The 11,950-nt window shown below is 40.8% G+C and overlaps 1 protein-coding gene and 1 pseudogene across 1 annotated transcript; both read left to right on the forward strand.

Annotated features, from left to right (window-relative positions):
- Positions 1-299: 299 nt before the first annotated feature.
- On the forward strand, positions 300-2,870 carry LOC143633057 (pentatricopeptide repeat-containing protein At3g26540 pseudogene; annotated as a pseudogene).
- Positions 2,871-10,362: 7,492 nt separating this feature from the next.
- On the forward strand, positions 10,363-10,974 carry LOC143633044 (uncharacterized). The gene has a single exon (XM_077101417.1). It carries the CDS (start codon positions 10,363-10,365, stop codon positions 10,972-10,974), a length of 612 nt encoding a protein of 203 aa, XP_076957532.1.
- Positions 10,975-11,950: the final 976 nt, after the last annotated feature.

Genomic DNA, 11,950 nt, shown 5'->3' on the forward strand with positions numbered 1-11,950 from the left:
AATCTCTGATTGTCACCAACTACTGTCCGTAAGTTCGTGAAACATATATGAAAAAAATCCGTGACTCTCTGATTGAAATTTCTTGTTCTGTTACTAGTAGTGACCCGATAATATCAGTTTATCCTCTCATTTGCTCTATTAGTTCATTCAACTATGGGCCTTTAAAATGGTTGGTCGTCCATATTCTCTTTGACTCGACCCATTTTTTACCCGATCCATTTTATAGCCACCCTATTAACAAAATTTGGAATCCGCTGGTGGGTTATTGGTGGACCTGCAGAAAAACTCGGGTGTTTCTTCTTGATTTAGTTTTCCATTTCCATGGGAGCCAATGTGAAAAGCGTAACCACCAAAATCCACACTCACCTTAAACTCAACAGCCTCTCCAAAGCTGTCTCCACCTTATTCGATTCCCCATTTCCCTTCCACACCTCCTTATACGCCTCCTTGTTCCAACTCTGTGCCGCCAAACGCGCCATCGTTGAAACCCGCAAGCTCGAGTCTCACTTAATCACCTTCAACCCAACCCCACCGCTCTTCCTCCTCAACCGGGCCATCGAGTGCTACGGCAAGTGCGCCTCTTTGGATGACGCACGCGAGCTGTTCGACGAAATGCCCCACAGAGACGGCGGCTCTTGGAACGCTTTGATCTCCGCCTACGCGCTTAATGGGTCTTCCAAGGAAGCGGTTACCGCGTTTCTGGGGATGATGAGAGATGGGTTTTTGTGGAATGAGGTTACTTTTGCTTCTGTCTTGAAATGCTCAAGTGCTGCTGCTTTGGATCTTGGTTTTGCAATGGGTGTGCATGGAGTGGTTATCAAGTATGGTTATTCTAGTAATGTGATTATTTCCAGCTCCATTGTCGACGTGTACGGGAAAGGCGGGCTTTTGAACGATGCTAGGAGGATGTTTGATATGATTTCTGACCCGAATGAGGTCTCTTGGAATGTGATTATTAAGAGGTGCTATGATATGGGCGAAGAGGCGGAGGCGATAGCTTTGTTTTTCGAAATGGTTAAGCAGAATGCGGTTATGCCGTTAACCTTTACGGCTTCGAATACCCTTTGTGCTTGTACGAGGATTTCCGCTTTTAATGAGGGGATGCAAATTCATGGTTTTGCCGTTAAGATCAATCTTGTGGACACTTTGGTGGTTTCAGGGTCTCTGATTAATATGTATGCAAAATGTGGTGATTTACAAAGTGCGCGTAGTGTGTTTAATCAACCGAATGCAAAAGATTTGATCAACTGGACTTCAATTGTGACCGCGTATGCAACAAATGGTAGAACCAAAGAGGCACGGGAACTGTTCGAAAAAATGCCTGAAAGAAACATTGTGTCATATAACGCCATGCTGGCCGGTTACACGAATAATAAAAAATACACAGACGGTTTGGAAATTATCCAGCTTGCTTCCAAAGCAAATATCTGCATTGACCATGTTACAATCGGGTTGGCTTTGACCATATGTGCTGGGCTTTTAGATGTTAATTTGGGAAAACAAGTTCATGGTTATGTATACAGACATCGTTTTAACGATACATTAGCTGTCGGTAATGGTCTTCTTAACATGTATGGAAAATGTGGAGACTTGAGAAGTTGTAGAGCATGGTTTTATCAGATGAGTCACGAACGAAACGCTGTTTCTTGGAATTCGATATTAACGAGTCACGCTTGTCACAAAAGAAGTGAAGAAGTAATGATGGTTATTAGAAAAATGCTAGAAGAGACCCCGCCACATAAGCACACACTTGCGACTATATTAGCCGCGTGTGCAAATATCTTTGCACTTGATGTAAGTAAACAAATTCACGCGTTTTTGGTGAGAAATGGTTATGAAATAGACATTGTCATGAAAGGAGCATTGGTTGATTGTTACTCCAAATGTCGGTGTATCGTGTACGCGCACACCGTTTTTAAAGAAACCACTTTGCATGATGTGGTTCTTTATAACTCTATGATATTGGGATGTTGTCATAACTCAAAGGGTGATGTGGCGATTGATCTTTTTGAGATGTTAAAAAGTGAAGGGTTGAAACCGGATTATACCACATTTCAAGGGGTCTTGTTGGCTTGTGTCTATGAGGGTCGGGTTGAATTGGGTCGGGAGTATTTTGATGCAATGGTTAAAGATTATTGTGTTATACCACGTTTGGAGCATTATGAGTTGATGATTGAATTATATGCTAAATATGGGTATGTTGGTGAACTTGAGAATTTTGTTAAGAATATGCATTTTGACCCGACTGCATCGATGTTGAAAAGGGTTTTTGATGTGTGTCGTCATTATAGACATAAGAGGCTTGGGAAATGGGCGGCTGATCGGCTTAACGAGTTGAATCCATCAGTCCCATTTAGATTTGAACTCATGGATCATAGCTGAACTGCATATAAGCCTCGCTTTTTACCACCATTGATGTTTGATGGATATATTGCAATATAGCAGAACCCGCTTAACTGTTGGTGATTGGTGGTGGTCAGGGTTTGGCGAGGGTGGTTCAAGCCGCCCTCTATATTGGTGATCTCATCGCGCATGAGGTTAGTTTTTCATACTCTATAGATTTATAATTTTTTTAAAAAGTCTTGCTTATTTGTTGATTATATGTAGATCAAGGAACTTTCTGAAAAAGGCCAGGGCATAGAAGCTTGCACCAAACGAGTTTCAAGGTGGCACTGCTAGGTGAGTTTGTTTTTTTGTTTTTAGGCGTGTTTAATGTGTTTCGTCTATTTGGTAACACATGTATGTATATACACATATTTTGAATCTATGTACTTTTTAGCAACCATAGTTTTTTAGCAGCCCATTTCATAATATGAATACCCGAATATCAAATAACTGAATATCAATTAAACCAGCCTTATTTAAATCGTTATTCGGTTGAAGTTTCGAACCCCCAAAACCTGACTGATTCGACCTGAATAACCCAAAAACTAATTAAAATACCCTCTTAACTAGGGCTGTGCACGGACGCACGGTACGGTTTGGTTCGGTTTTTTGGTGAAACCGAAAAGTCGTTTTTTCAAATGTACAAACCGATCGGTTTTTCTTTCGGTTTTCGGTTTTTCGGTTCGGTTTCGATTCGGTTATATTTGTTTTTTTTTTTGTAGACATAGCAAAAAAAGTTCAAAATAATGAAAATGCATATTAGATTCAAAACACAAAAATAGGCATTTGTTATGTGGAACTAGACGAATACAAACTTGAAAGAGTATTCGAGTTTAAATTCAACATAGTTCTTAATAAAAAAACATTAAAAGTTTAGTTCCAATCTTCATTCTTCTTCTTCAAAGTTACTCCCAATCTTCATCATCTTCATAATCTCCATAATCTTCATCACCATCAACGATAGATCCTTTTGGTGTTTTGTTTCCGGTCATAACATCTAAAAACAACACATATAATTGTATTAATATTTAAGTAAAAACTAAAATATAAAAACACATTAAAAATAAACATTATTACCAATTTCTATGTTCTCCAACTTTTCAATCAAAGTCTCTAATTGTTGACCATACACATTTGAATCGTGCAAATCCGTTGGTGAATACCGTAACCAATATTGAGTCAAATCAAGGCCTCGACGGTCTTAGGGGTAAGAGAGCACCTATACTTATCAATGACCCTGCCACCGGTACTAAAAGCTGATTTCGATGCAATGGTTGACATTGGAATTCCCAAAACATGCTTAGCAATTTGAGATAGAATAGGGAATTTAACCAAATTTATCTTCCACCACCCTGAAACATCAAATTCTACCTCATTATCATCAACAACCCCTTGTTCACCTTGTTCCTTTAAATACTTTAAATAAGCTCTTTCCAAATCATCATCATCATCTTCATTATCATCAACCAAACTAGGTGTGGAAGATGATGTATTCTTTCGCTCTTTTGTTTTCTCAATTCTTGACTTATAATGACGATACAACTCCATTAATGTTTCCTTCAATTCTTAAATAACCTTTACCATACATCAAACTTAAAGAAAAAACCGAAATGTTTCATCTTATTTCGAGGATCTAAAACCGGTGCAACATATAACAAGACATTCATATTGTCCAAGTTATCCCAATACTTGTCAAATTTTGTTTTCATAGACAAACCCATTTCCCTCTCATTCTTTTCGGCACGTAAAGACATTTTTGTTATACTTGAATGCATTTTGCAAAGCTCAACAAATAACAAATTTGCGATCACATACTTAGACCCCGAAATCTTCTTTGTCACATTAAAAAAAAACCCTTCAAAAACTCTATAAATTGCCAATTAAAATAAATCACTTTTAAACTCAAAATATATAATAACATTATTAAAACTAAAAACAAAATTAAAAAAGAATATTACCTCGCATTCTCCCAATCATTTTCATCGGGCGCTCCCAAAACTTTATCACTTTTTTTTCGTTTTTTGTAGTCGTTTCTCCATCAGCAACTTCACTATCAAAATATAATCTATAATTGAAATCTACCTCAAGTCTATTAACAAAATAAGTGCCTATCAAACGCCCTTGAAAACTTGTGTGCCATTTCCAACATTAAGAAGGTTGAATTCCATAGAGTATCTACATCGAGACATGGTTTCCTTTTGTATCAATCTTTTCTTTCTCAACACAATCTTTCATGTTTTGAAGCCTAGAAGGAGTGATCTTATATATCTTACCGCATTTCGAACCCGAGCTATGGAAGCAACTTGTTCTTCTAAATCATTCTTTACTACATGATTTATAATATGAGCGTTACATCTCATATGCAAATACTTGCAATCTAGCACCGAATGGGGACCCTTAAGCATTTTTTTTCAAATGCCTAATTGCTCCATCATTTGATGAAGCATTATCAATGGTCACCGTAAATATTCTATCAATCCCTCACTCTTGTAAACAACGATAAAATAACTTTCCAATGGTCTCACCCTTGTGATTTGAAATTTGGCAAAAGTTGAGAATTCTCTTCCTCAAAACCCAATTTTCATCTATCCAATGTGCGGTAAGGCACATATAATCAAAATTTTGAATGGATGTCCATGTGTCGGTGGTAAGAGATACGGTTTTTTCTTTTAAAAGACATTTTAGCTTCTTCGTATGTTGTCAAACCCTCCCTAGCGACCGTCCATCTAGAAGGAAACCAAACATTGGATTCAACTCCCACACAAATTCTCTAAGCCCTTGATTGTCAACCACACTAAATGGATGGTTATCTATTATGATCATCCGAACAAAAGACTTTCTACATCGATCTTGATTAAAAGTGTGAGCAGTCAAACTACCCTTCACTTCCCCCGAATTTTTAGGCTTAAAACGTAATGTAGCCTCAAATGATTCCACGTACCACTCGTACCATTTAATTTTGAACCCGACTTAATAAACTTTTTACAATAATGACATTTGGAATAACCGATTTCCTTATTTTGTGTAAAGTGTATCCACACAAACGACCTTTTAGCATCACCCCCCCCCCCCCCTTCGCTCCACGGTTTGTTCAAGTTTTCTTCATCAACATCAATAACCGATGCATCCTTTTTATTCATATTTGGAGTCTCACTACACGAAGTTTCCATATATTTTTACACAAAATAACTATTAAAAATTACTCACATATACAAATGAAAAGGAAACCTATATGACAGCCAATAAACTGAACAACAAATTTTTCCTAAACCAAAAGCTAACAAATCTGGAAATTAACAATCAAAATAAAGCATACAAATTTGGAAATTAGTGTAAACATACAAAACCATAACATTTAATGGCCATTAACGTCATCAATGAGCCTCAATAGATTGACTAAACTCAATGAACACTACATGTTTGGCTAACCTGGAACTGACGGTTCGGTGTGTGCTGGTGCGTGGCGAAGGCCGAAAGGTGTGGCTGGTGGTGGTGGTTGAGTGGTTTGAGGTGTGTGGTTGGTGGTGGTGGCTACCGGCTGGTGGTGATGGCTGAGAGGGTGAGGGAGGGTGACGGCTGGTGGTGGTGGCTCCCTTATGTATATTGTATTATTGTTAGGTTAAAAGTTATTAAGTCAAATAATATAATATGTTAAATGGGTCATACTTGGAATATGTTAAACAAAGATTTTTGGACCACAAAGTTGGGCTAAACAAATTAAATATTCTAGTGGGTCCTGAAGCAATACGGTTCAGTTCGGTTAATATGTCGGTTCGGTTCGGTTTTTTTGGTACTTCAGAATTGGGTAACCGAACCAAAACCAAAATTTTGGTTTTTTTTTTAAAAAAAAAATTGTCGGTTAATGTTTCGGTTCGGTTTTTTCTGTTTGTTTTTTTTGGTTAATTCGGTTTCGGTTCGGTTTTTTCGGTTTTCGGCTCACCCCTACCGCATGATACAATGGGATCCGAAGACGACTTGCAATATGAGAATCAGATTATGTACTAAATGCAAAGCGCAACTTATATACTAGCAGGAACCCGTGTGATACTGTGTGGCCAACATTTTGCAACATGATACTCATTATATGCTAGTTTAACAATCCTTTGGTGATATATTACCGCTTTTAACGTCAAACCAAGATTTGAGTATTGGAACTAATGACCATATTATTTTAACCGGTCAACTAGAAGTCACATCAATTACTTTTCATTTTTGACGTGCTTGAATAAACAAATTTTGATTCTGCTTAGAATTATGATCTAACATGTAAGAGAACTGATTATCTAATAATTCTACTATAGAGGTAGGGTATTAAGCCCACCATTTAACAAGTATAATACCCAAACCAAGGGCAACCAAAGCGCCGGGCGGAACAAAGGGTGAGAGTAACTGCCATGCGCCAGGGATAACACATGGCGCTAAGGTGGTTCCTTAAAATAATACATATCCCCTGACGCCTAGGGAATGGTACCACAAAGGTTTCACAAGCATGGGTCAAAAATGTACAATCTACATGGGAATAAGCACCCAACCAATAGGGACAGAACAACACACGAGGGATTGTACAAACAGTATGAAATGTCCTTGTCAAAAGGCTATGACGCTCACCAACTTCCACCAACCTCCACAATCACATGAATGGAGAATATTATTGGTGGAAGGACATGACAACGTGGTTGACCACCCTTTCTCTCTCTCCTCCGGCTATAAATACCAGTTGATCTCCAAATGGTGAGATATATACATTCTCTCATATTCATTAAATATATTCCATACTACCAAATATTGATTCTCACGCCGGAGGGTGGTTACGAGAGAATCCCCCCATTCCTCGTAACGAGCTCACGGTGTTCTGTTTTGCAGGATACACTCATCTGCGTCATGAAGGTTTTATAACCCATCGTAGGGAATACCTATCTGAACCCCTCGGACTAACGTGTTAGACCATGAGGGGTGGATTTGTGTTTCTTCATTGGCGTCATCCGTGAATATAGCTAGAACAGTTACTAAACAATCATTCCGTTCTTGACTCAGATGAGTGGCAAGACCACACCAAAAGAGGTTGGCCAGAACCCAAAGGCCAACCAAGAAGGAAACGCAAAACCTCTGAACATCACCGGTACCGGAGAAGGTTTCGTTAATACGTCCACCATTCACCCTACCATCACAGACAAAGAAAAAACCAACACACGTCCCAAGACAACCATGCCGCCAGACATCATGGCATGGTTAGAAGCATAACAACAAAAATTAAAGGACAAGGTCCAAGAAAAAATGGTGTCCGTTGTGCAACCTAGAGCGCTGTTCGACACAGACTCTAGTAGCAACGACGAAGAAGAAGAATACGAAGAACATTCAACGCCAATTCGTACAAAGACACCGACCAACAAGTCATCGCTTGCTCAACAAAATAGTAAGGCGGGTAAAAAGTCACATCAGACATTCTGAATGTCGCCAGGAAAGATAATGAAACGTTGGAAAATTTCATTACCAGAATTAACCAAGAAGGTTTGAACATGGGCGGCGTGAGTGAAGATTTGCTGCGGGCAGCCTTTCGCCAAAAAGTAAAGTGTGACGACCTCATTCGGAACCTTACGGGCAGAGATGGCATGCCACAGCGATGGGATGATGTTATGACTGCGGCCAAAAGGTACGCGCGAATGGAGAAAATTCTGGGAAAGAACTGGCAAAGGATGACGCCATAAATGATATTAACAGAGCCCTCCTGGGCAAAAGAATGTCCTCCGTATGGTCAAGATTAAATAATGAAAAGGAGCCCGCGGCATATGAACCTTTCAAAGCTAAACAGAAAGGTCAGACGAACGCATCCAGATGGACTCTGCTGACAAAAAGCGCAACGCACATCATGTATACAGAAGGGATCCAATTAAAGAAACCGGCGCCAATCAAGCAAGGTCCGAACACGGACATGAAAAGTTATTGTGACTACCATGAACAACATGGTCACACAACAAATCAATGCTCCAATCTAAAAAACGCCATTGAAGAATATGTCAAAAACGGAAAGCTGGATCACCTCGTAAAAAGTATCAAAGGAAAATACAGGCGCCCACCTCCAAGAGATGGCGGAAGGCCATAAAAGAAAATAAAAGTCCTTCACGCCAACAAGTCATCTTCCCAAGAGTGAAAGGAGGGGCGAACAAGAAAGCACCTCTAGTAATCACAGCTGTATTCGACTACTGAACACCGCGTTTTTCCATCGAAGCAGGGGCAACGTCCAACATCATGTACCGCCAATGTTTTGACCTACTGGAAGATAAAGATAGACTGCAGTTAACGCCAGTCAACGCTCCAATCGCAGGCTTCAATCAAAGTATCGAATACCCGCTAGGACAGCTGATATTCAAGGTTGAACTGAGTGACGGAGTTCATTCACGAACGGAAGACGTAGACTTCCTAGTGATGGAAACACCCCACTCACATTATGACATAATTTTGGGAAGAAAAGCAATTGGCGATTTCAACGCTAATCCCTCAACAGCCCACGGAATATTAGGAGTACCAACTCCAACGGGGATAGCAATGATCTACGCCAACAAAGAATGCAATATGGCGGAAAGGAAGACACCTCCACAAATGATGCTAAAGACCAACAAAAGTTGAGAGGTGGAAAAATGGGTGCTCAATAAAGAGTTCCCCGAGCAAAGCATAACCATTGGACTGACCATCTCTGAAGAAGCACGGGCGGCACTCAAGAGATTGTTAATCAAAAGCATTGATGTCTTCGCTTGGACTCCGGCGGACATGACAGGGGTCCCGCAAAACAAGGCGGAACATGAATTAAAAGTTAATTCAGCCTCTGTTCCAGTAGTGCAGAAAAGGAGGAGAATGGGGCCAGATCAAGCGAAAGCCTGCGATGAACAAGTCCAACAGTTGGTAGATGCGGGCATAATCCGTGAAATCCAATACCAAACATGGGTAGCCAACCCAGTAATGGTACCCAAAGCAAACGATCAAGGGCGCATGTGCATTGACTTTAAAGATCTCAACAAAGCATGCCCAAAAGACTGTTACCCTCTGCCGAAAATCAATCTTAAAGTAGACGCACTGGTACCCTTTCAGTTCAAATGTTTTTTAGACGCATACAAAGGGTACCACCAAATCCACATGGCGGTAAAAAACCAAGACAAGACGGCGTTCCGAACAAACAGCGGAATGTATTGTTATAAGATGATGCCATTTGGCCTCAAGAACGCCAGATCTACCTACCAGCGATTGGTGGACAAAGAATTCAAGGCCCTATCGGAAGAAATTTGGAAGTCTACATGGATGATCTGGTCATAAAAAGCAAGACAGAAGCAACCATGTTGAAGGATATTGAGGAGACCTTCAAAACTTTAAGGTCGATTAGCATGAAGCTCAACCCAGGAGAATGTTCCTTCGGCATGGAAGAAGGGAAATTCCTGGGAGTGATCGTGACGAATGGTGGCTTCAAAGCCAACCCAGAAAAACTAGAAGCCGTGTGAAAAATGCCTTCACCAAAATCTGTCAAGCAAGTACAAACACTCAATGGCCGATTAGTTGCGCTTAACAGATTTTTGTCTAGTCATGCTGAAAGATCTTTTCCATTCGTCTCAACCTTGAGAAACTGCCTCAAGAAATCTCAGTCCCGATGGACGGAAGAAGCAGAAACAGCGTTCCAAGAAATCAAGTCGCGCTTAGCAGAACTACTAACGCTAACAACCCCTAAATCTGGAGAACCGTTGATAGTATACTTAGCAGCATCAGAAAGAACAGTCAGCACAGTCTTGATGGTGGAAAGAAATGGCATTCAAACGCCCATTTATTACATAAGCCGCACCCTTGCAGGTGCGGAAACAAGATACTCCACCTTGGAAAAGCTGGTCTTATCCCTGGTTCAGACGGCGCGGCGTTTGAGAAGGTACTTTCAAGGCCATCCAATACATGTTGATAGTATACTTAGCAACATCAGAAAGAACAGTAAGCGCAATCTTGATGGTGGAAAGAAATGGCATTCAAACGCCCATTTATTACATAAGCCACACCCTTGCAGATGCGGAAACAAGATACTCCACCTTGGAAAAGCTGGTCTTATCCATGGTTCAGACGGCGCGACGTTTGAGAAGGTACTTTCAAGGCCATCCAATACATGTTCTCACCACCCTTCGCTTACAAAATGTACTGAGCAAGCCAGAATTGTCTCGGAGGCTTGCAAAATGGGCGATAGAATTGGGAGAACATGCCATTGAATATAAACAAAGGTCAGCAATCAAAGGCCAGGTTTTGGCTGATTTCATCGCGGAAATTCCTCAAGAAAAAGAGGAAGAGTGCAAAAGAGAGATCAAACCCCCTGTTGATCAAAGAAAAGACGAAGTCTGGAAATTGTTCATAGACGGAGCTTCTAATGATGAAGGTGCAGGCGCGGGCCTAAGAATAACCAACCCGAAAGGACAACACTTCACGTACGCGATTCGCCTAGAATTCAAAAGAACAAACAATGAGGCGGAGTACGAGGCGTTGTTGGTAGGGTTAAGAATCGCGAAAAAAATTAGGAGCCCAACACCTAGAAGCGAACGTAGATTCAATGCTGGTGGTAAACCAGATTGAAGGATCCTACGATGCAAAAGACGACAAGATGGCGTCGTACTTAGCACAAGCCAAAATGCTAATGACGACCTTCACTACATGTAAGGTAAAGCACATCAAACGAAGCGAGAACAAACGGGCGGATGCCTTAAGCAAATTTGCGTCGGTTGGGTTCGAACATCTTGCAAAAGACGTCCGCATAGAAGTCCTGAAAACACCTTCAATAATGAACAAAGAAGTTTTTGTGTGTTCAACGGCTAAAACAAGTTGGATGACACCAATCATCCACTACCTCGAGAGGGGTATTTTTCCAGAAAAGAAAGCGGAAGCTCGAAAGTTCCGCCACAAAGCCCTGAACTACACAATCCAAGATGGCATCCTGTACAGGCGATCATACTTAGGACCACTTCTTAGATGCGTAGATCCGCAAGACGCAAATGATCTGTTGAGAGAAATTCACGAAGGAATATGTGGTGTACATGCGGGTTCAAGAATGGTGGTCGCCAAAATAATGAATATGGGATACTACTGGCCGGGTATGCATGTAGATGCCGAAAAAGAACAAAGGAAATGCAATGCATGTCAACGTCATGCACCAAATACCCTGCGCCCGAAAAACGCCATGATCCCTGTAACAACCTCTTGGCCATTCCAGAAATGGGCAATTGACATAACGGGACCATTTCCAGAGGCGCCAGGGCGGGTGAAGTTTCTCCTTGTGGCAATCGATTACTTCACAAAATGGGTCGAAGCAAAGCCGGTAGCAACAATCAACGCAGCCAGCGTTAAAAAGTTCATATGGGAGTTCATCATCTGTCGTTTCGGACTACTAATGAATCTGGTAAGCGATAACAGAACACAATTTGCGTATCAACACATCCAACGAAGGCTAAAAGAGCTCAATATTACACAAACGTTTACTTCCGTCGCTCACCCACAAGGAAATGGCGAAGTAGAACGCGCCAACAGAACTATTGTAGGCGGAATCAAGAAAAGG

This window comes from Bidens hawaiensis, unplaced genomic scaffold (assembly GCF_021521415.1).
Source record: "Bidens hawaiensis isolate Kalapana, Puna unplaced genomic scaffold, B.hawaiensis_p1.1 tig00006607_1, whole genome shotgun sequence".
NCBI lineage: Eukaryota > Viridiplantae > Streptophyta > Magnoliopsida > Asterales > Asteraceae > Bidens > Bidens hawaiensis.

Coding starts and splice junctions, on each gene's coding strand:
- LOC143633044 (XM_077101417.1), top strand. CDS start 10,363: ATGGTGGAAAGAAATGGCATTCAAACGCCCATTTATTACATAAGCCAC.